Below are 27,255 nucleotides of genomic sequence, written 5' to 3'. Positions count from 1 at the left end.
GAGCAAGGCTGTCAAAGATGGGACATTTTGGAGGACATTGATTCATAGGGTCGCCATGAGTCGGAGGCGACTTGATGGCACTTAACACACACATGCAAGACTTGAGGAAAGATGTAGTATATTTTATGAACAGATTATGCAGTTTGTCTTGAACAGTTCAGTTGCGCTGGAAGAAAATTTGATTCTAGTAAGTTTGTTAATTATTTCAAGAGTAATGTAAAGTGTTCTGCAGTGTTCCCCCCTTAAATTGTACCTGATTTATGGCGACCCCTTAGGGATTTCAAGACAAGAGATGTTCAGAGGTGGTTTGCCATTGCCTGCATCTGTGTAGTGAGCCTAGTATTGCTTGGTGGTTTCCCATCCAAATGCTGACCAGGGCCAACCCTGCTTAGCTTCTGTGATCTGATTGGGCTTGCTTGGGCTATCCAGGTCAAAGTGCAGTGTGTATATATGATGTAAAGCACTGTTTCCTGATCTGTGAGTTCGGACCCAAAATTGGGTCGCCAGGCCTCTGAAAGTTAGTTGCGGGCCATCCCTCCCTAATGGCCACCTCTGTGCTTTACATTGCTCTCTTTCATATTTAAGCTTATACCCTGGAAATCTTGTTGGTCTAAGCTACTGCTGGACTTGAATCTAACAGTATCTTCCATGTCATACATTAGTTGTGATTTTTTTCTTCACTGCAGGTACATGTTGATCAAACAAAATGTGTCCTGTTGATTACTAGAGTGAGTTTCTTAGTATTTGGGATTACAGGGAGTAATGGAGAAGGAGACAGTGGTCAAAGGCTGGAATGTAATCTCCATATGCAAAGGCTGGGTATGTCAGTATGCCCCTTGTGGGGAAAGCTGAGCCCTTTGTGCGATCCTTGTTTCTCAGAAACATCTGTTAGCCACTGTAGAAAATGGTGTGCTGAATTAGATGTGTGCCACGGTCATAGTTTGTCTAGGGCATCAAAAAACTTTGAGCCAGCCCTGGATGGGCCACCATACTAAGTAAGTTTGGACTTGTGGGTGACCATACCAAAAAGGCTGGGAGCCACTGAATGGTTCTGCTTGCAGGAATCAGAGTTTGTTGAGGCTGGCTCCTCATGTCCAATTTTGATGCTAGAATTTAAGCAATAGTAGTGAGTAGGGCTGTGTATATTGATATGCCGAGCTGCAAATAAACCCGAAAAAGCTATTTTGGCTTTTTTAGGTTTAATTTTGGCTAAACATCAAATCTGAGCAAAGCCGGATAGCCGATTCCCGAATTGCTAATTAGGTACTCGGCTTTGCTCAGATTACCTGTTATGTGCCTTAAAAAAAAATGTTGACATGGTCTCCCAATCCGGAGGCCATGTCTACCTGTTTTATTTTAAAACAGATTCCATGGGAAAACTTACTTTCCCATGATTGCTTGTTATGGGCCTGTGCAAAGCTACGGGGGCGGGGCAGATCTACCTTTTGCTTTGCACGGGCCCATTAAAAGCAATCATGGGAAAGTTAGTTTTTCTATGGAATCTCAGATGTGAATGCAGCCATTAAAGTCTATGGGGATTTTTTGAGGTAGAGTTACCAAATTTGCAGGGTAACTGCAAGGGTCTCTCCTTAGACAGACACTGAAGTTTGGTGAAGCTTGGGTCGGGGGTCCAATTTTATGGGCCCCAGAAGGGGTTGCTGCATCCTCCATAGGAAACTGTTGTAAACTTTCCAATAGTTTCCTATGGAGGATGGGGAATACAATTGGACCTGTTGACCTGAACTTTACCAAACTTCTGTGACCGTCTAAGGAGAGTCCCTTGTAGTTACCCTGCAAATTTGGTGACTCTGCCTCAAAAAATGCCCCCCCCAGCATAAAAAAATGCCCATAGACTATAATAGACCCATTTTTTTCGGGAAACCTGAAAAAAGCTGAAATACCCATTTACTAGTGTGGGTATTGGCTTATTTGGTATTCCCCCCCCCCAAAAAAAAATTGGGACCAATAAACCCGAACCTGAAATTTGCTGGTGGGGAAATTGTGCAGCCCTAGTAGTGAGGCTTGTCCCAAATGAGGCTATGTCTACAATAATAATTGGTAGTGATGTAGAAATATGAAATTACCTGTTTCAGGATATGAATTTGCTTAGCTCATAATTCTCAGATGTATTGTGAATTCTCAGATGTATTGTGAATGTATTGTGAATGTTACCTTGTTACAGCTTTTATAGCTGAAAACATGAAAAGTGCTTATAGTTTAATTTTTTGGTCTAATCTCAGTTTAGACCAGTGGTTTCCAAAGTGGGCAGTACCACTGCCTGGGGGGCGGTGGGATTACCTAGGGGGGCACTAGAGGTAGGCCCCTTCAACTGTGTTGTTCACTAATTTACAATGGATCAAGCTATTGCACCATGCTGGCAAATTTAGTGGAAACTTGTCAGAATTTTTTCCTAGACTTTGAAGAGCTGGTACCACTGGATCAAGTTCATCAGTTTTGTCGAATAAATTTCAGCTAAAAAGTTTTGATTTTGAATAGATGTTCAATTAATTGTTGCTGTTTTGAAATTTTACTGTTATTATCTTCTTTAGTGAGTCATGCAAACCCGTATTTTGAATAATGCTTTTTATTGGGTAGGAGGGCACTGGGGTTGAGTTTGTGGAACCAAAGGGGCGGTGGCCCGAAAAGTTTGGGAACCACTGGTTTAGATAGAGCTATACAAATGCACCTTCACCCGGTAAAATTTTGGGCTCCAAGGAAATGTGGGCACACCTAGGTATCTCCAAGAGTCTTGGTTTTCAAAAAAGGTGTGCAATTCCTGAACTTGTCTGACCAAACTGTGGGAAATGTCCCAACTCAGATAGTTTATAACTTTGTAAAAACTTTTTATTATGCTCTTTGTTGTCAGCATGGTGTAGGAGCCAGCATGGTGTAGTGGTTAAGAGCAGTGGTTTGAAGCAGTGGACTCTGATCTGGTGAACTAGCTTTGTTTCCCCACTCCTACACTCGAAGCCAGCTGGGTGACCTTGGGCAAGTCACACTCTCTCAGCCCCACCTACCGCACAGGGTGTCTGTTGTGGGGAGGGGAGGGGAAGGTGATTGTAAGCCGGTTTGATTCTACCTTAAGTGTTAGAGAAAGTTGGTATATAAAAACCAACTCTTCTTCTCTTCTGCCAGCCCCAAGTTTCTGTTGTTTCTTTTAAAAAATATATATGGTAAGGAAGCAAGAAAAGCATTCCTCCCATTAGCCTCCGTATTCAGTTTGAATTCATTTAAAGCCATTTTGTTGTTGCAATTTGATTTTTTGTATGTGAGCGATCCAAAGAATGTTGTAATTCTAGACTCTTCCATCCCTAATCAGCTTTTCATTGAGGTATTTAAAACTTTGTGCTCAAGTTGCCTGTCTTAGCATGATTCTAATGTGGATGGCATAACAAAGGGCAGTATTTATAGTTGGTTCATTCATTTCATTATGTATATTACAGATTTCACAAATGAAGCTCTTCTTGCTGTTCTTCTTAGTATTATATAGACCTTTTGTTAAATATACTATGAGTATGTTAACCATTTATTTAAAAGGCTATTGCGGTCTTGCAGGCAGATATTGTAATTGCAGTTTTCCAGCCCAGTACAGATCTGTTGGCTTTCTCCCCCATGCCATCACATGTGCTCCTCTCTCTGGCAGGGGTGAAGGGTGGGAAAAAGCATAGTTGAAGAGTCCCTCTGTTTTGGTCTGACCTAGGAAACATAGTGTGTGTGGGAGGGAGATCTTGCAGCTGTTATCCTCCATGTGTTTACCCCCAACCTACCATTGCCTTCTAGTGGGAGAAATACAGCCAACAGATAGAGAGCATGGCTATGTCTGCTCAGCCTGGGAAAGCACATGGATAGGTTATGGCAGTAGAAGTGGCAGTCTTATGCACCTCTGTCTTGGCCACACACATTTGCCTACAATGTGCAGCAAGTGGGTGAATGGCAGATGGCAAAATATAATCTGTTGTCTTAATTCACATCTGATTAATGGTAATCAACTGTACCAAAATGTTCAGATATTTTTGATCTTCTGAAATTTGCTCCTCGTTTATATATTTCTGGATCTTGGTCCAACACATTCATATTTTCCTCTACTGTGTACCTATTGGTAGTCTTGTCTTTCTGCTATTTGTCTCATTGTGTGGTTGTCATTGGTGACTGATGCATATCTTGATTTTATGCTGGAAGGTATTGTTGCATTTTTAGTATTGGTGGTTAGGAGAGATGCTTACATCCCTCCTCAGCTTCTAAAATCTAACAGCAAGAATGATTTCCCCTGTAACCATAATCTTTCATCATGCATCTTGTGTATGTGCCCTTGGTGTTAACCATTTAACAAGCCTGGGATTCCCTAGTCATTATAGATGTTAACTAGTGTAGCGTAAGTAATTAATGGTTAAATGTGTCTATTTTGATTATATTTGACTTTGTAATTATAACTCGCCCTGACCTGACCAGGCTAGTCTGATCTCGTCGAAACAGAGCTAGTCTGATCTCGTCGAAATACTGGCAAGTTTTGGATGGGAGACCTCCAAGGAATACCAGGGGTGTGACATGGAGGCAGGCAATGGAAAACCACTTCTGAATGTCTCTTGCTTTGAAAACCCCACTGGAGTCGCCATAAGTCAGATGTGACTTGACAGGGGGGAAAAAATTGCCCTGTACTACTTGCATGTCATGGCACCTGGCTCTGCTGTTTGCTTTTTCATACCACCTACATAAGCCTAGTGAGGATACACTTACTGCATCTAAAGAAGTGGGCTCTTGGCCATGAAAGCTTATGCTGGAATAAAATTTAATTAGTCTTTAATTTGCTATAAAAACTCCTGTTTACTGTGGCCTTCAGTAAGTCAACTCCTTTGATAATATGGAGGACATTATTCACCTTTTTCACTGATTGATGGCCAGGCAACCTGCATTAAGAAGGTATTTCAGGTATAAATCTAGGCTTGCAAATGAATAAAAAAGCTACCAGACCACACAATTGTTCACTGTTTCCTACATACCTAATAAAAAAAACTTCTTTAATTTAAGCCTTGATAAACTGTCAATCTAGCCCCAAAGTTCAGCCTTCAGGGTTTCATAATTGAATTATCACACTTCCTAATTATTGCTACCAGTAAACCTAATCCTACTGTTTCTTCAACACAGCGACAAAAAAGTTTTAGTATAAAAAAAGGGGTAACTGTGGTTGATGTCAGAATGAAAAGCAACATGTTAACCCAAACTTCAAGCATCAATTTTTTTGTGCAACGGGTTGGATGGTAACATATTTTATAACAAGAAGTTGTTTATAGCAGAAGCTTAGGTTTAAGGAGTGCCTCCTGTTCTTGTCCCTCCTCTGTAATTTAGTCCACTTTGGGAGGTAATTCCCAGAATCTATATTCATGGAGCCCAATTAACCTGGACCCTGCAATACAGCTTTGTTGTTCATATATGGATACTGAAATGTATTCTGTTCTATTCATCTGATAATCATTACCTATACCAGTAGAAATATTAATTCTCGAAGTATCAGATATGAACTTTTCTTACAATTAAAACTGTTCTTTAGTATTTCTAATACCTAGTTTATAATCTAGCTAGCCTATTAATACAATTAGCTGTGTACAATCGTTGTGCATATTTATTATAAAAAGGTTGACATTTGCGCCAAAAGTCATCTAAGTGGTTGGTTTTTTATCAAACAGGTTAGTTTTGACATCGAAGCAAAGTAAAATAGTTCACAGATCCATTCGTTCTTCATTGGAATCTTTGAGTTTTTCCAATATGAGGCATACAGGATTCTCGCTGCCGTGGTGGCATACTGAAAGAATTCTCTCTGAATTGAACTCAGTTGCAAAGGGATGATCCCCAATAGCATGAATTTGGGATTTAGTTCGAAATGCACTTGCAAAATGTCCACCATTCTTAACCACTACAGCACACTGGCTCTCAATCAACTATTCCTCGAATAAATAATCTGTCATTCAGTTTTGTGTTGGTTGTGCTTTTGGCAGTATGTTCAAATACACATGAACATCCTTTATACTGAGACCAACCATTATCAGGGACAAGTATTCTCTACTTTGACTGGCAACAGTATTCCAGGTTGTCACATAAAGGTCTCTCTATTTTCTCTTCTGGAAAACTGTAAAATCAATGAGAAGTACAAACTAAAATGATATAACAAGTTGCATCAATATTCAAACTTTGAATTGCTCAGAATTCTTCATTGGGTACAACGAAAAATTACATTGGGCAGTGATTCTGTATATGATGTAATTCTATGTATATGTTTTGCGCAATTTCCATTGTTGACAATGACTTAAGTGTTTATGAGAAAGATGGACTATAAATAGCATAGTAAATGGTACATAATCAAGACTTCCAGTGACTGGAACTCTATACACTCCTTACTGTGCAGAATCATGTGTGATGCAATGAGCATTTTGCCTAATATAATCTTTCCCTCTTTGATCTTTTGAAAGATCTGTGCAATACATTTGCATGCAGTCACACAGCAGTATCAGCTGGAAGTACAACATTAGGCAGTGTCAGTGGACTTCACAGCACTTTAAATTGAGCCAACAGGTTAGCATTGTTTGAACTTATTGTTGTTGAGAACCCGTAGTCGGAGCGATTCTCTTGAGGTGGGTCAGCAAAACACAAAAATACAAAACCCTGGGGTATGAATCATCACACCTCAGTCTTGGTAGTTGCCACTAGCTCCTTTTCACTACCCCAACAGCCAGAAGCCAAGGGGCAAGCTTCTAACCTTCCTGGGATCAAAGTTAAGAAAGTCACACCTGCAAGGTAGACCACTTGCAGAGTTTCACAAAACAACCTGGTAGGTGTAGCCACATTGGTCCAGGTACTGGAATTAGATTGAAGCCACCTGAAGACAAAACACCACAAGATACAATTAAAGTGATTTATTAAATTTGTGCAAGAATATTTCTAAAAAGAACAGTGAGCAGTGAGGAAGTAAAACAACAAAACTAGATCAAAAGAACTAAACACAAAGTAATAACATTAGTTTAGTCTACCAGATGTTACGCTTCCAGCGGAGATCCTCCAGCATTCAATGTCCCCTCTTTCCAGAGTCAACATGGACAGACAGGATGTCTGACCCATCAAGCAAGCACAAAATCAAGAGGTCCAAAGTCAGATTAAGGAGCCATGAATATAGCACCAAGAACAAAGGTCACGGCTTGCTAATTCCAAGCAACAGCACAATAATTTCCCAACAAACTTGTATACACTGAAGCCTGAACCACTGTTCAGGGACTCACAGCCCATTCCTGAGAATCGGGCCGAAAGTGGATAGGAGGTGGCATCACGTCGCCGCTGGCATAAATGCGTGTAATCACGCGATTACATGCATTCACACTGGGGGCAAGGCCAGTCCCGCCGGCGGCCGAGTGCCGTAGGACTGCGCCTTCCCCCTCCACCAGCTCGGCCTCTCTGTGGCGCCGGCAATGGCATGGAGAGGCCGCACCAGTGCAGGGGGGGCTTTCCGGGGGTGGGCTGGGGGGAGGAGCCGCTGCTTAGTTGGCTTCCTACCCACTTTTGGCCACTTGCGCTGGCGGCCGGAACAGCGTTGCTGCGCCTGCTATTTAGCAGGCACAGCCTCGCTGTTTTCAATGGGGCGAAAAGCCCCAGTTGAACAAAGAAAGCCGCGAAACGGCTTTTTTTGTTTGTTAAATGGCTTAGGAAGAAGCGCCGCTGCGTCCCTCTTTCCTGCCGTCCCCCTATTCCTCAGCTCAGGAATGGGCTGTCAGTTTCCTGACAATTGTGCTCAAATAAAATTTGATGCACTATTTTGTATCCAAAGTAAGTTTTGAACTAATAAAATTGTGTGGCACTTTGTGGTCCTGTCTTCAAACAGAGAGCCATCTTAAGCAGGTCTACTCAGAATCCTACTCAGACCTATTCATTGGGGTTTGCTCCTGGGTAAGTGTTCTTAGAATTGTGCAGTTAGTCCTGCCTTCCTGCTGCTTTTTCATTTTTAATCACTTATCATAGTGTAGCTTTTTCCAGTAAGAATGCCTAATTTGACATAAGAATAATTTGACACAATAGGAGTAAAGTTATCAGGTGATATTTGACATGAAATCCAAGGTGTGTAAGATCTGTAGTTTCAGAGGGTATAGCCTTGTTGACCTGCGGTAGAAGAGCTAGATTTGAGTCTAGTAGCACCTTAGAGACCAACAAGATTTTTGGGGTATGACCTTTTGTGAGTCAGAGCTCCCTTCATCAGATCTGTGGTGTAAATGGAATGGTCTTGGGAGAACATCTGAAATTATGACAGTAATTTGCCGTCACTTTGTCCGGTGTGGATCTTTTCAAAACTTCCAAAACTTACTGTGAAATGCTGTGCAGAATTATTACAACATAAAGTACAGAAAACATATGTGAGAATTGCACATAAGTCATGCTTTCCCTCAGTGTTAACAGTGGTGGGTTTTCTGGGAAATTTTCTGATGCTAAATCAGATATCAATTCTATTTGCATGTTCATTTGACTTATATTTCATAAGCAAAACCAGAAAGGTCTTCCATGCTAATTTCATGTGCTGTGTAAATACTTCAAAGTATTTTTCAATAGCTGAAAGCATTTCAACTTGAATATTAACAGAAAATTCTTTAAAGCACAAGATGTGATATGATGTAATTATAATATATAAGGTTTCTAGAGCTAATTGACTCAAAGTTCTAACTTTGTCAGAAACCAATTTGATTGGTAACTATATTCATCATGTTAATTTTCAAGAAACACAGTGTGAAATGTGGTCATTCAAAAAGACAAATCTAATTTAAAAAATTCAGGGACCATTTAAATTTGAATCCAGTAGGCCCTTAGAGACCAACAAAAATTTTAGGGTAAGAGCTTTTGAGAGTCAAAGCTCCCTTAGTCGGAAATCCAGTGAAGGGGGCTTTGACTCTTGAAAGTTCATACCCCGGAAATCTTGTTGGTCTCTAAGGTGCTACTGGACTTGAATCTAGCTTTTCTACTGCAGACCAACCCGGCCATCCTCTGAAACTTATCTTCAAGGGACCATTTAGTAGCTGTGCTAATCTAGCTAACAATAATGGATGGTGGTATATGGAGCCCCCCCCCACTCCTGTCTTTTTGAGTTCCTTTGGCCTTTTGCAGTCAGAGGTGGGGATGAAAGCCATCTGTTTTGCTATTAAAGCAGGGTTTCTGGATTAAGGTAGGAATTCCCCTAGGGGTTTTCAAGAGGAAGTAGCCTGGCTGCTCCAGGAGAACATTAATCAAGGCTCTGTTTTTGACCCTCCAGAGTTCCTCACACCCATAGCTATATATAAAAAAGAAAGGTAAAGTTCCCCTGTGCAAGCACCGGGTCATTCCTGACGCATGGGGTGACGTCACATCCCGGCGTTTTCTAGGCAGGCTTGGTTTACGGGGTGGTTTGCCAGTGCCTTCCCCAGTCATCTTCCCTTTACCCGCCAGCAAGCTGGGTACAACCCAACCGTGGAAGGATGGAAGGCTGAGTCAACCTTGAGCCGGCTACCTGAAACCGATTTCCGTTGGGATTGAACTCAGGTCGTGAGCAGAGCTTGGACTGCAGTACTGCAGCTTACCACTCTGTGCCACGGGGCTCCTATGGCTATAAACAAGGACCCAAATTTGCAGGATACTCACCAAGGCTCTCACAATCTCCTGCAGTACAAACTTCCCAGGTGATTATGAACCCTGGAGGCGTTATCAAGCCTCCACTTGTCCTTTGCTAATAATCTTTTAACCTAGATCATCCCCCCTCCCTCCTCTCCACATCCTTTGTCTCACCAGGTGACATCCTCCTCTTCTTCACGCCTGCTAATGTCATTTACTTACTTTTGATATTTACATTGCCACTGTTTGTCTAATTCACTCTTCTCTACTTAAGGATTGATGGAATCACATTCTAGCTGTATCTGAAGAAGTGAGCTGTGGCTCACGAAAGCTCATACCCTGCCAGAAATTTTGTTAGTCTTTAAGGTGCTGCTGGGCTCTTGCTCTTTTCTACCCCACTCCTCCATTAGTTTTCTTCCTAGGAAGTTGTGTAGGTTTACTGAGGAACTCTTCAGACAGGTGTTACCTTTTCCTCTTTTCTCCTCAGCTTATTTTCACTTCTCCATCTACTTCCATTTCTACTTTTTCCTCTCAAATTAGAGAGTGAGAGGAAACACTTTGCACTGCTTTGACTGGGGCTATGGCAAGACCATCTCAAGCCTCTGATTGACTATCCCCTGCAGAGGAATAGGGCCTGATCCTGCTTCCCAGAGCAGGGAGGCAGCTGGAGGAAACTCACTTCAGGAGGAAGCAGATGTGATGGCCATTCAGAGTCCTGGTAGGGAATGAGGACCCGGGGAAATGGCATGCATGGCTCAAAGGCTAGCTATTAGGGCAGGGCCAGGGAGGAGGAGAAATAGGATGCTGTCTATGAGGAAGCACCTTACTCTGTGGGAGGAACCCATGATGCTGCCATCAGTCTCACAGCAGCATTGGAATGTCTCAACTTTTAGTCCAGAGCACCGCAGAGCGCAGATTAATGGGGGGGGGGGGCTCACTGTGTTTACAGGCTTTCCCTGAAGTAACCTGGTGGCTATGTAGAGCCTTGGCTGAAGAATTTCATGCCTTTATAGAGCAGCATTCTGTTTACAGATCCCAGATGGTTAAAGAGAGTTGGATCAGGCTTTTCAGTACACTCTCTCTCTCTCTCTCTCTCTCTCTCTCTCTCTCTCTCTCCCCCCCCCCCCCCCCGGTTTGGAATCCTCATTTGTTTGTAGGGAGGCTCACATGGCGCCTACTTGACTTCTTTTAGGCACCAGGCTAAAACACATCTTTTTACCCAGGCTTTTAATATTGTGTAATTGTCTGCTCTGTTTTATGGATAGTTTTTATACTGCTGATGTCTAATGGCTTGTTTATGTTAATGTCTTGTGTTTTATACTGTGGTTTTTAATTGTAAGCTGCCTCGAGTAGGCCTCTGATGAAGCAGCATAGAACTATTCTAAATTAATAAATAATAAGTGAAGAAACCACAAAGTGTGGTTCAAATACGATTGCAAACTCTAGTTTTCTGCAAGAACAGAAATATTTCCTTATTGTGCTCTTTATGGATGGCTGAACCATGCCATAGGAATATCATGGTTTTGCATTGTTTGTGTGCTCAGCACTCCAGAATTTGTAGAGGCAGTGGTATACAGATGGGGCTGTGGCTATAGCTATGGTTTGTCAAACCATCGTTACTTCATTATTAAATATTTTACCTTGTACTCGTAATAGAGGTGTTCTACAAACCCTTAAAAACCCATAAAATGAAACAAGAAGCATAATTAAATATGAACAATAAATATACATTATAGCAACACAGTGGCAGAACAGTAGCAATAAAACCATTAAGCAGCAGCAAGATTAAAAGGCAGAGCCTGCACAGAGTTCGGGAAAGTAAAAAATATCTTAATCTAGTGCTTAAGATGTAGAAGAGTAGGCAGAAGGCAAAGAGATGTTGGGGGAGAGTTCCATGATCAAGACATTACAACAGAATGACAATGACTGACAAACAATGTGAACAATGTGAGCAAACTTTTCTCTAGATTCACAGACGCAGTAAACACATGAGAACATAAGAAAGGCCATGCTGGATCAGACCAAGGCCTTTCATGTCCAGCAGTCTGTTCCCACAGTGGCCAACCAGGTGCCTCCAGGAAGCCCAGCAGCAAGACCAGTGCAGCATCATTGTCCTGCCTGCGTTCTATAGCACCTGATATAATAGGCCTGCTCCTCTGATCCTGGAGAGAATAGGCATGCATCATGACTAGTATCCATTTTGATTAGTAGCCATGGATAGCCCTCTCCTCCATGAACAGGTCCACTCCCCTCTTAAAGCCCTCCAAGTTGGCAGCCATCACCACCTCCTGGGACAGGGAGTCCCACCATTTAACCACGCGTTGTATGAAGAAATACTTCCTTTTATCAGTTTTGAAACTCCCACCCTCCAACTTCAGCAGACGACCCCGAGTTGTACCATTACGTGTGACCCGGGTCGGGGCCCCCACCCCGCGCCCCGGGGCTTTCCCGCCACCCTCCACTTATCAGACAAGCCCCTGCTGGCTCCAAAGTGTGCCTCTTCCCTACAGGGACCCACAGTCCCAGAAGACGATGGGGGAACGGAGTCCGCGCCGCAGAAGACGGGGCGCCGCGGCCCAGCGCCGCTGCCGGGGATGCGCCGCCAAAGGAAGCCCACCCCGCCCAACAGCAATCGCGCGGCTAGAGGGGAGGGGAGGCTTTAGCCTCCCAACCATTGAGGGAAAGGGAAAGGGGGACCTGGCCATTCTCCATGGCGGGGGGGTGGGAGAGACAGCGCGCCCGCTCGCCTGCTCTCTCGCGCTCGCTCTCTCTCTCAGGCGCGCTGGCTCCGCAGCCCGGCTGCCGGCGCAAGCAGGCGCGAGAGCAGGGGCTCCGAACCAAGTTCGGAGAGCCGCACTCAACGGGCCAAAGAGCCGCATGCGGCTCGCGAGCCACGGTTTGCCGACCCCTGGCCTAGCCTCAGTGAGTCCTCCCTCAAAGGCTAAAACATCCCTGGAAAAGGACCCTGAACCCTCCCCCTGCCATTTTACTGATGGAAACTAATGCTTGAAGGCTGGCAATACTGTTGTGGTTGCCTATGACATCCATTGAGGTCACCAGTTTCTTATAAAAGGTGCTCCTTTTATCATTTTGAGGGATTTTAACCCCAGTCCCATTTTTTTTAGATTCCAGATTTTTCTACAAACCTGGGGTTTGTCTCAGATTTGAAAAAAAATCTGTCTTTAATCTGATTCAACTTTATGAATTTTTGTTGTTGTTATATTGCTTCTATGTTTGTTTGTTTTTAAATTTTTGTTATTGCTGTTTGTTTGGATGGTGGTTTTCTGTTTGGATTTTTTTTTTTAAATAAAGTAAAAAGATCTCTCTTTTCTTTCCAGGGCCTTAATCTCCAGATTTAAGTATCTACAGATGGGGCCACATTGAGAATTGGATACAGTGATATATTATAGCATTTTCTTTAAATACAGTTTGAGCTACAGGAATAATATTTGGTGGATGTAAATTATAATTTGACATTACACCTTGGTGTAATACGCATAAAATTATGTCCCTCTGTTCCATTGAAGGCCTATATACTCACCTTCCCCTGCTTCCTTTTCTCCTTTCATCCTACCCACCAACCTTTTATCTTCCCCTCCAATCCTCAACTATATTTATTATTTATTCACTTCCTTTATACCTGGGGTTCTCAGCTCTGGGTTGGGAAATACCTGGAGAATCGGGGTGGAGCCCGGAGGGGGAAGGGTTTGGGGAGGGAAGGGACCTCAGCAGCGTATAATGCCATGGAGTCTTCCATTCAAAGCAGCCTCTCTGGTAGCCATGGAGTAAGTACCACTGCAACCTCAAGGTGGATGGGGATAGTGTGTATGCTGATTTTAAATTAAGGCATTTAAAAAGGCTGATTAAAATAATTTATTTAAATTACATTTCCCATTTTTAATTCACATACCTTCTGAGCAAATGTGATTACAATTTGCTTGTACAACAATAGTGCTGGTTTTAAACAAAGTACTGTCTTTTTATTAACCATGATTCTAATCTAAAACTTGTAGCCCTTGCGCCTTTTACCCTGCCGAACTATATTTAGAGACAGAAGTGCACAGGGGAGGGCTGTCCTTGCAACAACAAAAGGCGCTGCACAAATGGTAGCAAGGCATTGGATCCAAGCCTTTATACTTCTTAAATTTCAACTTTTGTGTTTGATCTTAGTATTTTGATTTGTTAGCTTTGAGCAAGTTATAGTTGATATGAGTAATAGAATGGTGGAAGGATACTACACATTAGAAATAGTTATGCTGTAACAGTGTCCATTAGTCTCAGAAAATACTTACTGAAATACTTTAGTCAGACTCTAAAAACACCATTAGAAATAGTTATGCCTTAAGAGTATAGTTATGGCTGAGCTTTTTTGTCTGCAAAAGGAGCCTTCTGCCTGTGGAAGAGGTTCCTTAAACTAACAGAAGACTTAAGCGTGTGCTGAGCAAAATCCATAGTTCTCAACAGTAGCAAGATGGAAGGGGGTATGTTGAGGTGCCTTGGGATGGGGAATTAGTGAGGTCATACTCCACAGGCAGAAGTCTTAGCACCCATGGAAATGCTGCACTGGATCTAACCTATAACATTTTAAAGATTTAATTTTAATTGTTTTACTTTATTCCCTTTGACGAGTCACTTTTGAAACTTAAAAAGCTCTTAAACCAGCTGTGGGGGAAAAGCAAAACGTATTAACATTCTTTAACATCTTTGGGTGGAATGGGGAAGAAGAGAGAAGGCAGGAAGAGCAGCTTCACTTGTACAGGCTAAAATTATCTTCTAAGCAAGACTCTCAGTTTGGGCAATGACTCGTCTTTGTAGGATTGCATAATTTATCCTTTAAACAACTCCTGATATGTAGTAGCCTTTCTATCATACTTGTTACGAACCACTTAGCCTCATTATTAGCTCATTATCACTTAACATAGACGCTACCTGTCTTTGTGCCTTGCTATGACATATTCAGGATTGCCATCTTTGTCACTGTTGGTTTCCCAGCTCAGTAGACAAGTGTTCAAAGCAATGTGACAAGGGGGATGGGGGTAGTATGTGGACTGTTTACTGCAGCGGTAAACTGGTGACAGTAACTCAGTGGCTCGGAAGCCATAGTAGCTCTTTGACATGCCACCTGTGGCTCTTCTGAGCGCCATTCCTCAATGTGCCAGGAGAGTGGGCAAGCCATGGCCCCATAGGTCTTTTGGTTGATGGTAAATGTGAATGTGGCTTTCTGGGAGCTGCTGAGTAAGTACCACTGCAGTGAATAATCTACATCAGGGCCGGATTTAGGCCCTAAGCTATTGAAGGTAATGGGGCCCTTTATATGTCCAGCTGTCCTTTGTCAACAACAAATTGTCGCTGTTTTTTGTGTTGAATATATGCTATATGGTAATTTATGGACCTAATAGGTATCTAAAACCATTTGCACATAACAAAATATATATTTTATCAAAGTAATTGTTGAACTGAAATACAATTAAGATATTTTAGGGAGCAAACCAGTGATATTTTAGGGAGCAGGCTAGCAGGCGGGGCCCATTACTTACATCATAGGAGCCTACACAACACAAAACACTGTTGCTGTATGTAAGTTTTATTTTATTTGTTTTTTATCTTATATTTTGGAAATGTACATCCAGGTTTTTTTCTCCTTTACATTTTTTGGGGGGGCCCTTGGGCCCTAAGCTATAGCTTGTTTAGCTCATACGTAAATCTGGCACTGATCTACATACTACCCCCATCAACCTTAAGGCCGCAGTGGTACTCATTCTGTGGCTACCAGAGAGGCACATTCTCACTTACTGTCAACCAAAAGTCCTATTGGGCCATGGCCTTACCCACCCTCCTGACACATTGTAGAATGGTGCTCAGAAGAGCTACCAGTGGCATGTCAAAGAGCTGCTGCAGCACACAGTGGAATTCACCTCTTGCTCAACTTTGGCTGGGGCTTCTGTCCTGTACAGTGCTTTGTTTTCTTAACTGGGAAAATCCAATACTGTGCTATGACTGCTGCTGGTCGCTCGTGTTTCTTTCCCCTTTGCAGACATAGTACCATGACTTAACCCCCATCTTGAAAAGAAACTTGCATCGAATATCATCGTATTTAAGGCTTGGCAATCTCTTCTTTTTTGCCTGAAAAGAGGTTTTACTTAAATCAAAAGGTTACCTGCATCAACAACTTGATCTACTTTAAGAATACTTTTCTTATTTTGTAGCATTTGGCTGGGACCACTATGGTTATCCTTATCATATATAATTACCTCATATTGGTTCTAATTAGTCTTCCTGTGAGAACATTTTTGGTATTTTTTAAATTGTGTTTTGTTTTTAATGTGTGATTAGTCATAGCATCTAACTTGGCAGCCAGCACATTTTATTAGTTTAATGTTTTTGAGTTAGTTGTCTCCTCTTCACCTCTATATGAGCTTCCACAGGGGTTAATTATAGGAGTAGGATGACTTCTAAATTTACAATTATCGTAGGTCTCTGTAGCAGTTTAAAGTCAAGGTGCCCAGACAGTTTAAAGTCAAGGTGCTCATGATTATGGAGCCATAGGTATTCTATTTTCATCCTCCGGGGGCATAGATGCAAAACATTTCTCTTCCACTTGAGGTCAGAAAAAGAACAAATCAGGTATAACATTCTCTATTTCAGTGTATAGTTTTTAACGAAGGTCTTCTCACCCCCCTGGAGATGTTAGGTGTTGCTTAGAGAGTGACTAATACCCAAAGACAGTAGCTTTTTTTTTAATTAAAAAAATGGCTTCTTTCAAGCCTGGGTTAACTTTAGTCACCTGATATTGTGTCAGATATGACACTTTTCATTGGATGTATTTCACACATTGCGGTTGTATGATCTATCTGTGAATTAGCTGCGAGCCTGACATTCTGGAAGAAAAGAGCAAGAGTCCAGCAGCACCTTAAAGACTAACAAAATTTCTGGCAGGTTATGAACTTTCCTTAGCCACAGCTCACTTCTTCAGATACAGCTAGAATGTGATTCCATCTATCTTTAAAGAGAGCTGGGTGATTTAGACACAAAATGACAATTTAAATGTCAAAAGCAAGTAAATGGCATTAGCAGACGTGATTGGATTTGGGATTCCTGTCTTATTACCAATGCTGATTTCTCCATGCCTGCTACCCCTCTGCATATCACACCTAATCCAATCACGCCTGCTAATGCCATTTACTTCTTGTTGACATTTAGAAGAAGAAGAAAAAGAGTTAGTTTTTGTATGCCGACTTTCTCTACCACTTAAGGGAGACTCAAACCAGCTTACAGTCACCTTCCCTTCCCCTCCCCACAACAGACACCCTGTGAGGTAGATGGGGCTGAGAGCTCTAACAGAGCTGTAACTTGCCCAAGGTCACCCAGCTGGCTTCATGTGGAGGAGTGGGGAAACAAACCCGTTTTTCCAGATCAGAGTCCATCGCTCCAAACCACCGCTCTTAGCCACTACACCACTCTAGCATTGCCATTGTGTGTCTAATTCACTATTCTCTATTCAAGGATAGATGGAATCACATTCTAGCTGAATCTGAAGAAGTGAGCTGTGGCTCACGAAAGCTCATACCCTGCCAGAAATTTTGTTAGTCTTTAAAGTGCTACTGGGCTCTTGCTGTTTTCTACTGCTCGTGACAGACTAACACAGCTACTCATCGTGATCTATTCTGGAAGAAAACTGTGTTGTGCCTCCTGGGAAAATCTAGCGCTTAGAGGGACGCTACCTTCCCACTTAGTTGCTCTTGATATATGAGGACTTGGCAGCAGTCTGCTGAAACTAGGAAACAGATTACAACTGGCCAGCCACCATGTTGCTCATCAGAATGGCCCTTCAACAAAATTGGCTGCTGCCTAGCAGATTAATTGACTGAGTTGTGTACGTGTGTGTGAAAAAAATCGGGACTCTTTCCCAAGGACTAGAAAAATTGGAAAGTTTGGGGAGCAATGGCACGTACATAATAGTTTCTCTTTAGAAAGGAGTGAAATGCTTTTTAAGATGAGATTTTACTCAAAATACAGTCTTCATAAGACAGTTTTCTTAAGACAATTTACAGCGTTATGTAAAATTAAGATGCATTAACAAAAATTAAGATGCATGTGCTAAGGTAGCATAGTGTGCATCTGCCTCTCATAAATGTATTTATGGTTTCCCTTGTAGAAAACCAAGGACTTTATTCTCTTAAAATTGATAAATATGCTAACTAGTGCCATTTTATATGTTTCAAATGATACATTTTCTATTAAAGTGATAAAATAAATTTAGGTTTTATAAAATGGCATTTCATATATTTAGCTTCTCAACATTTCTGTGGTTGTCTGAAAAAGTCACCCCTCGCAGCTTCAACCTTTCCAGAAATCATACATCTCTACATGCGAAGGGTGGGCATCACAGAATTTATTAAGAAGGATTAAGTTACTTCATTTTGTGGATAGCAGAGGTTCCTTTGGCTAGTGGAATGAAATAATTAGATACAGCTTATTTTATTCTGTACAAAATCCATCTCACAGTCTCTGTCTCCCAGGTGAAATGGGATCATCTGGGAGGGCAACTCTTTCCAGTATGCTGCGCACCTCTCACACTGGGAATGTTTTCCTCGCTTGCCCCATTCTTCAGGGAAGCTAAGCAGAGGGGGAATAAGAATGTATTAAAGTTTAGAAGTTTTAACAACTGCCAGACTTTCTCTTATAACCATGAATTCCAAAAAGTACACTGCAGTCATTAAATACTTCATATGCAGCTGTGTGGCCATATATAATAACCTGTACAAACTGGGCAAAATGTTTCTGTACTTTAACACAGTGTAAAAATCTATTTCTATACAGCCATTTAAAAGAAACATCATGTGTTTAGATATTTCTTAGTAACTTTTAACCATCAGTTATTTCTGCATTTTTTCTTATTTTGGCATACTTCCATTTACATTTTTGAAAGCCAATAATGCCAATGGCTGTTGTAGGTAGAGTGCATCTCACTATAGACATAAGGATGAGCACAAACTTTTGGAAAGATATAGCTCTGCCCCCAATGGAATAATTTATTTTAAATTTTGGTATGGATATATTCCAGCATGTATAATGATTCTGCAACAATTCAGCAAAATCTGTAACACTTATGTGTTTTTTTTTATTTGGCATGGAATTCCCCTTATTATGTTTGAGTTTGTAGCTTTCTCTGTCTCTGAAAACCTACAAAGTCCTGATCTTTCTAAAAGCTTGTGGAATATTATCGGACTGGAAAGAAACCTACCCATCTAGCATATACAAAATATTGTGGCTCAGAGGAAATTAAAATATGCTTTTCTAGCTTTGGCTGCTACAAGATCATATTATTGGGAGTGCAAAGTGCTATCATGCTGTTGTTTGTCTGACATATTGCTAAAGGTTTAGGCAACAAAGGAACTGTTTATAATAAATGTTTATGATGCTTGAACTTGAGTTGTTTAAAAATCAAGCTGACAGCCTGGAGAAGTATAAGCAGTTTCCTCTTTTGGTTGCAGTTGGTGTAATCAGGTGTCCGATCTGTCGCCAGGAATGCAGACAAATAGATTTGGTAGATAATTACTTTGTGAAAGACACGTCTGAAGTGCCAAGCAGCTCTGATGAGAAATCTGAACAGGTATGACTTACTGTACTTTTTTACTTGGTGTGTACTTTGCACAGATCGTGAATTTTAGTAATCTCTAGACTGGTGTTCCATGGCAGAGTTATGGCATTTGAAAATAAGTCTTTATAATTATTTCCCCCCTGCTTTCAGGTGTGCACCAGCTGTGAAGATAATTCCAGCGCTGTTGGTTTCTGTGTAGAATGTGGAGAATGGCTATGCAAAACATGCATAGAAGCCCATCAGCGAGTAAAATTTACTAAGGATCACATGATCAGAAAGAAGGAAGACGTTTCTTCAGGTAAAATTTCTGCTGCTAACTTTGGAGTTACTATCTGTTTCAGTAAAGTTATAACCAAATTACTTTATAGAAAATTGATGATGCTATGTCAATTCTATGCTTTCTGATATAGCCAGAAAACTGAGTGCATCATTTCAGTAATGATTTTAGTTGCAGCTTTTATTCTGTTTGTGCTGATCTCATGTTTAGAAACATGGGTGAAAGCAACATTGTGCGGAATCAAGAAGCACTGAGGATTTCTAGAGCTGGTGTGGATCGGTGGGGTCTAATAATGTTGCTTAGCAAGATGACAGAGGGAAGAGAAGATGGAGAGTACAGGAAATAAATATTTAAATAAATAATGGGCAAAACCAACCTCCTTGCTGCTTGAGAGCATGAGCAGAGATACTGAGTATAGTGTGTGAATTTGTGGGGAGTAGAAAGTTGGGAGAACAGGACAAATAAGTGAGTTATGGACTGGGATAAGTGAATGGAGTAGGCAGAAGAGAGAGGAGGGGACAACATTTTTGTGAGAGCCACTGTACTAGAGCCACTAGGAGCTAGAAGCAGATTGTGAGTAGGTGTCGTGTTAAAAGAGGTAATATTAACAGTCAACAGTTTTGCTGAAAAAGAGGTGAAGTCCCTGAGGCATTGGCCCAAAAAAGATGGCTTTGGGAAGGAGAAGGCAGGCAGCTGGCTAACATAGATTATCAAATCAAGGAAGTGAGGAATCAAGGAATGTAGTCAGAGAAGAAGACAAGCCAGACATCAAAGTATGAGATGAAGGCGGGACAAGGGGCAAGCAGCATTTGAGATATAAATGGAAGTGTGCAGCTTTGCTAGAATTAAGGATGACAAGCAGCAGGATGGAGTGGGCAGGGGTTAGAATTGGCAGAATTTAGTAATAAGTCATTACCACCACTGCAGCCTTCAGGCTGTGTAGTGGGGCGGGGAGAGACCTGTAAAGGGGGTATCAATGGTGGCAGTGTCAGGGACAGGGGAGAGATGAGTTTTTGTGAGGATGAATTGCTGGAATGATTAAGAGGAAGAAAGGGCTGTGAAGAGTGGACCAAGGAACTTCTGTTGCTTCTGGCCAGCTGTCTGTGCCTCTGTAATGGGAACGAAATCATAAAATTGAGCTTCCTTGATCTTTTTACTCTATTGCTGCAATTTTGATGCAACTTGTGTCCTTTCCCCTTAATGCAGAGGCTGTTGGAGCATCCGGTCAACGTCCTGTGTTTTGTCCTGTCCACAAACAAGAGCAGTTAAAACTTTTTTGTGAAACCTGCGACAGATTGACATGCAGAGACTGTCAGTTATTGGAACACAAAGAACATAGGTACGCATATTCCCATCTTCTATGATTTCCTTTCTCAGAGCAGATGAATTTTAAAGATGTTATCCCTTTTTGTTTTACTACATGCAGTCAGAAAGACTTGGAAGTGGTATGTTGGGCTCTTTCTAAGTGCTCATTCTAATGGAGGTTAAGCAATAAATAAAACGAGTATCAGTTATCTCCTAATTAAACAAATCTTAGCCATAAGTTTCAGGAGATTATTCAGTTAAATCAGCATGTAAATGAATTGAAGAAAAACTGTGTTTTTGATGGTGCATCACTCTCTCCTGTGTGTGGCTTAGTTAGAGGTACCTCTAATAGCTCAAAAGTTTTTAAATCAGTTAACCAGTTACTTGACTGAAATGTTGTTGCACTAAAAATGAGGTATTTTTTACAATAGATTATTGCAATTCCAGTGGTGCCTAGTTGGCCAGGTCTGATAAACAGAGAGAAATAAGGGTAACAACAAATGAGAGTGGCAGATCGTCAGAACTCTTTCAGTAGATTAACTCCAGCCTGTTTCAGAAACTTTATTAATCAACTGATGTACTCAGCACTAGTGCTGTCATTTTAGCAAGAATTAGACTATTATATGAGCTTAGTCCATAGGTTGATGTAATGTTGAATAGTTTTGAAGTAGCAAAGTTTCCAAGATGGAGCATTGTTTGTGATATCTAATGCTTAGTTTAGGTTACTTCTGTATAAATCAGCATTCTATAGAACAGATGAAACATGTTCTTCTAACTTCCTTATAGACAAATGTGTACATAGACATGTATGAAAGTCATGGAAGGGTCAGTTATGTATATTTGGAAGCCACTTTACATGTGAATATATCATTTTGGCCTTGGCTTTCTGTTTTTTGTTCATGAACAAAAGAGATAAATTGCGGTATAAATATAGTGATCATGCTTTTTCTTACCCAGAAATCATAGGCATGTAAGAAAATAGTTAAATGTGAAGTTGTCACTGCAGAGGATAATATTGAAAACAGTATTTATATTGGTTTTGAGAACAACTTTATTCTGCTACAGTGGAAGAAATATCAAAGAACATGGGGTATTAAAATCTGAGGCTACACAGAGATAGGAACAGTAATATTTGAAAGCTGGGTGATCAGCTGAGTAGTGGTGTAGTTACTGTAATGAACAAGTGTATTTTGGCTGTTTAGTGATAGAAATGTGCATACTGCAATCTTTCAGTATATCGTTAAAGATTCTTGCTTTAGATGGTCTTCAGACTGCAGCGGAGCAAAAATACAGATGCTCTTGTAACATTGGTCATTTATGCATGGGAGTTTTACCTGAGGTTCATTGCTGGCTGGACCCACACTTTCCAGCTGGGAATCTCTGCACCAGCATCCTCCAAGCTCAAATCAAGTCCCACCCCTTTAAATGCTGCTTTGTAATTGGCTTACTTGTAGTGCTTACTGTGAGAGAAAATTCCCACCCCCAAAACCCAATTGCTGCATAAAAAAGCATTTTAAGAATAAAAACCAAAAAATGGAGTAATCTGAAAGAAAAGGGGGGCGGGGGAATCCAAGCCTTTCTTTTGCTCAGAAAATGCTCAGAGGAAGCAGGAAGAATTTGAATCCTTGCCTGTTTACACACAGCTTTGTGATTGGCTGTGAGAGAAAGCCAGCTTCCTGTGGCCCGTGCTTTGCCTTCTGCCCGGAGATTTCAGCCAGGCTGAGCTCAGGGGAGAAGGAAGAGTTGGGTTAACAAAGGAATGTAAAGACCTGGACATTGCGAGGGCTGGCAGCGAGGTCATTTCTAATGGACGGAAAACTCGTGCAGAACTCGAAGGAACGACTGAGTCAGACGGGGTGAACGTGAGTCCAAGTACTCATGCATAAATGACCATTAATACAGCTTTAAGAAGACGCTTAAGTTTGTCACCTAAGTTTCATAATGTAAGCACTTGACAACATTGACTTTGACAGTGTTGGACTTCCTCTCAATGGTGATATGAATAGGCTTCAGAGGGGAAGGGTATGCAGGGGGTTGCAGATGAGGGGGGGAAATTGGAAGGGGGTCTTTGAATTCTAACCATTAAGTTTGTGCCTTTTGGGGGGCATGCTGTGAAGATATTTTCTGAGTTTAAATACTCAAGATTTTTGGAGAGAGCTTCACAGTTGCAGTAATTCTGAAGTTCAGATCACTTTGTTACTGGTTTTAGAATACCATTTTGTAAATTCAGAAACATCAGTGGTCTAAAAGCTAGCAGATATGTGGATAGCTGAGATGTACTGTATTAAACCATTGAGCTGAGTCAAAGGTTAGGTACTTCCTTACTACTATTTCGGGTTTTTTAAAGTGACAGCAGATAGAGTCTTTCTGCCCTTTTGATAGCTCACTGGAGTACCTTAGTTTCTTATCCCTGGTAGAATCTGAAGAGTGCAGTGCATAAAGATGTAAATTGGTGATTTAAAAAGAAAAAAGCCTGAGAGGATGATGTCTTGTCAATTGCAATCCTAAATAGTTACATCCTTCTAAGTCCACTGCACTGTAAATATGTTAAAATTTTATCCGTTGTTCTCAACTGTGTAATCAAAATATCTGCTGCAAAAACAGGCAATGGTTCAGTACCCAGTCCATTACGCAGAAGTCTGACCACCTTGTAATCACACAGTAGGATCTGTTCAAGAGAGGGTGTGGATAAAGTTCTTGCATATGATGCAAATCAGTGCTTTTCACATTTCGTGTGTGGCCAGAGTTCTTAGCGATGGTTCATATTCAACATTAACCATGGCTTCTCTGTATATGAATAAGCTGTATGCTTGTGCATCCCTTCTTCCACAACCCTTATGGAGTTAGGTAGCAACTTCTGCTTTAAGTACAAACTACAGTTTGTTATTATCCTTGAACTGGCAAACTGTTTGTGGTTGCTCTCTAAGCCAGGATTGTATGCCATGAGCAAGGTATCTGCTGGGTAAATGCAAAGCTTTGTTGGCGAGGTTTTAAAAATATTCTACCTTTCTGCTTAAGGGGGTCTCCTTCTTCTTATATATATTTTTATACTCCATGTCCAACTTGCCAACATGTTTTTCTGGTCCAGCAATTCATTTGGAATTTGCGGAACCATCGCTGGAATCTTAAACTTGGGTTGCAACATTTAACTTTACATTTAAAATTCTTTATTCTTCAGAGGGGTGCTATTTGCATTTACTTGCTAAAGATGGCTTTCAGAGTTCATGGCAAGAATTAGTTGATGATAAATTGCAGAGACTGAATTTGACCTTTGAGGTTTCAAAGCAGATGGAATGTTCTTTTACATGTAAATTGGTTAGATCTAGAGTGGTGCACCTTGACAAATGGAGCATTGGCTGTAGAGCATAGGGCAGTGATGGCGAACCTTTTAGAGCCAAGTGCCCAAAATGCAACCCCAAACCCACTTATTTATTGCAAAGTGCCAACATGGCAATTTAATCTGAATACTGAGGTTTTAGTTTAGAAAAAACAACTCATACATTAACATATTTTGTCTTAAAAGAACACAATAACAAAGCTGTGGCAAGGAGTTCCACAGGTTAATTACATGCTGGGTAAGTGGGTGTTCCTCTTTTAGTAGAGGATTTCACTGAAAGGTGGGAGGCGCTGCAAAGCCCGCGCTGTGGCCCGGGCGCTCTGCTCCCCTCCAGGTATGCCACGCTGTCAGCTATGCTCCCCTCCAACCTAGCTCCTCTCCAACCCCACCACGGGAATCACCTTCGCCACAGACTCAACAGGCTGCCGTCTGCGCTGCACCCTCACGCCGCATGTGAGCTGCCCTGCCGCATGTGACAGGGGAGGGAGGAAGCGCTCCCATTGGGCTGCTGCGCAGAGGGGCGGGTGATGTGAGAAATGCCCTCAGGCGTGCGTGGAGAGGGGGAGGGGAGCAGCCCAGCCTCGCATCCCTCTGGCTTTCTAGTAACGAACACAGGCGAACTCTGTGCTGGGGCAACGGCGCGCGTGCCCACAGAGAGGGCTCTGAGTGCCCCCTCTGGCACGCGTGCCATAGGTTCGCCACCACTGGCATAGGGTATGCTCCCTGTACTGTTTGGCCTTCCCCATTCCAAGGATCCTACCTGCTTATTGTAAAATTTTAACTGTCCACAAATACAGAATACTTTTCTCCAAGGCCAGATTAAATGCACAACCATTGGGGGAGTTAGCAGGCAGGTTTTCAGGTATCCCCTTTTCTGAACAATTTTATGTTCGTAAATCAGGAAATCTGGACACTGTTTGGCATTTTGTATTAATTGTAAAAAGTATGCTCTCACCAGAGATAAATGGATCATAGTATATACATCCAGAAGTGGGGACCTGCCCTAAAGCAAGAGGTAGTTGCAAAGCTATTGGCTGATACTGTTTCAAATGTAATTCTTGCTGTGGCAAAAATTTTATCTATGGCTTTTAATGATACTTCCTTTTAACTGTATACCTTAGGTTTTGTATTTCTATATTTTTAGTTATTTTTGTATTATTGAATTTGTTTTGCTCATGACCTGTTGATCAGCGAGCATAAAGAACAGTAATAAAGGGGAGCTTTGTGCTCTGAAAACCTTAGGCAGTCAGTGAAGATGGTTCAACACAGTTGTGGTATGTGTCTGTTGACTAACCCCAAACATTTGGGAAGATAATTGTGCATAAATTGACATCTCTTTAGTGGCAACTCCATGCAGAATGCATTAAAGTAGCATGACTGTGTGGTTACAGAAACAAGGATTACTGTGGATAGGTCAGCTAAATTTGACGGGGAGATTTGACAAACAAAATATAATATATTAGTAACAGCACCAACCTGCTTTTCAAACAGTAATTCTGAAAGTAACCCCAAGCTCTTCACTTGATCTGCAAGTTTTACTCCATCAGCTTTTCTGACCCAGTATTTTATGTAATGACAAACTGAAGCAGAATTAAATTACTCTCAGCATGCAAGGGCATGCGTGTATTTGTGCGCACGCACATGCAAACTCTGCGTTCATGTGTAATGTCAAACTGAGAGTTTCATCTGAACTCTCCTTTAAACTTATGGAGACACGTGGATAGAAAAGGCTTAGATTTTGCTAATAACTATTTTATTTATCTACATGAACACTCAAACGGTTGTCGTGAGTTGCTGTATGTTGAGAAAAAGTTTTGCTAAAAATTATTGTACAGTGCCTGGTAGGTAGGCACTTTATTAATAAAATATGATGATGAGGTGCTGGAGCCGCCTGCAGTCAGTTATAGCAAATCTGGTTTAAAAGTGTTCCTTACTAGCGCTTTTGTGTAGTTACCTCTTTATAATTAACAAACATAAGTTTAAATTGAATTTTCTTGCTGCAGTGTGGCTACATTGTATTTTGTCTTCTCCTTTGGAAAGGTATCAGTTTTTGGAAGAAGCATTTCAGAATCAAAAAGGTGCTATTGAAAATCTGTTACTCAAACTCCTCGAGAAGAAGAATTATGTTAACTTTGCAGCTACTCAGGTGCAAAATAGGTAGGTGACGGTCAGTTTTCCATGATGTTTTTTTAAGACAAGTCAGTCAGTCTATAGCGCTATTCAAATGTCCTCCTTTGCAAGTAGAGCACCACATGTCAGTCACCTTGATCTTCTAGTAGGCAAAATTTGCTGTACCAGATGCACAAAGGCCTGCTATGTGAGTAACAACAGACTGCATCCAGTTCTGTGGAAATGCATGGGTTGCTGCAAAGTGCTGCACCATACAGATCATCATGTAGAAGAATCTGGGGATATTGCTGTTTTGACTGCAAGGAGCTGCAATCTGGAAATAGATGCCCGCATCCGCAGACAGTATTTGGCTGGGAATCATCCAGCACCTTGGTCTACCATGGGCAGCTGCTTTGTGCTGGCACCCACTACCCTTACTCAAAACTCCAGAAGAGCTTTGATATTTGCCAAAGTTTGGAACCTTTGGACTAAGTAGCAGGCCATCTGCTACTTCTCTGGCTTTTCTGTGGATTAGGTGTAATGAAATTTTACTGAGGTAGAATAGACAACATACACTCACCTTGCCTACATATAAGACAGCCTTCCATATACCTGTCCTGCTTCACTCACCCTGAGTTTCTCTCTTATTCTCCCCCAGTGCTGTAACAATACTGTGGCCATGGCAACTCAGCTGATACAACAGGTGGGCCTTATGCCCTTACACAGGGAACAGTCTGTACACTTTGGAAAGTGTACATGTCTGTACACTTTGGGAAGGGAAGTGAGGGCAGCTTTGGCAGGGAGTCCTGTCCTATGTCCTAAACAAGTATTGCTATTTCCAGGTGGTCTCATTGGCTGCCTAAAATTAAAGGCAGAAATGGAGAAAGCATCAGTGTACTAATCATGGTTCTGCATTCTGTTTTGACACCCACATTACTGTGGCAGGATATTAAGGTGCAATTGCTTCTTGCTTCAGGCAACTAGATGACCTGCAAATTGGCTGAAATATCAAGTTGT

The 27,255-nt window shown here is 41.6% G+C and overlaps 1 protein-coding gene across 1 annotated transcript in view; it reads left to right on the top strand.

Annotated features, from left to right (window-relative positions):
* The window catches only part of TRIM33 (tripartite motif containing 33), a 67,735-nt gene that overhangs the window by 7,956 nt on the left and 32,524 nt on the right, over positions 1-27,255 (top strand). The window contains exons 2-5 of the mRNA XM_056844476.1: positions 19,104-19,222; positions 19,361-19,508; positions 20,694-20,826; positions 26,170-26,286. Coding sequence (XP_056700454.1) covers positions 19,104-19,222; positions 19,361-19,508; positions 20,694-20,826; positions 26,170-26,286 — 517 coding nt within the window. The remainder of the gene's footprint in view (positions 1-19,103; positions 19,223-19,360; positions 19,509-20,693; positions 20,827-26,169; positions 26,287-27,255) is intronic.

The sequence above is a fragment of the Euleptes europaea genome, chromosome 2, assembly GCF_029931775.1.
Source record: "Euleptes europaea isolate rEulEur1 chromosome 2, rEulEur1.hap1, whole genome shotgun sequence".
Lineage (NCBI taxonomy): Eukaryota > Metazoa > Chordata > Lepidosauria > Squamata > Sphaerodactylidae > Euleptes > Euleptes europaea.
Note: the sequence above shows the minus strand (reverse complement) of the source record. Positions and strands in the feature narration are given on the sequence as shown.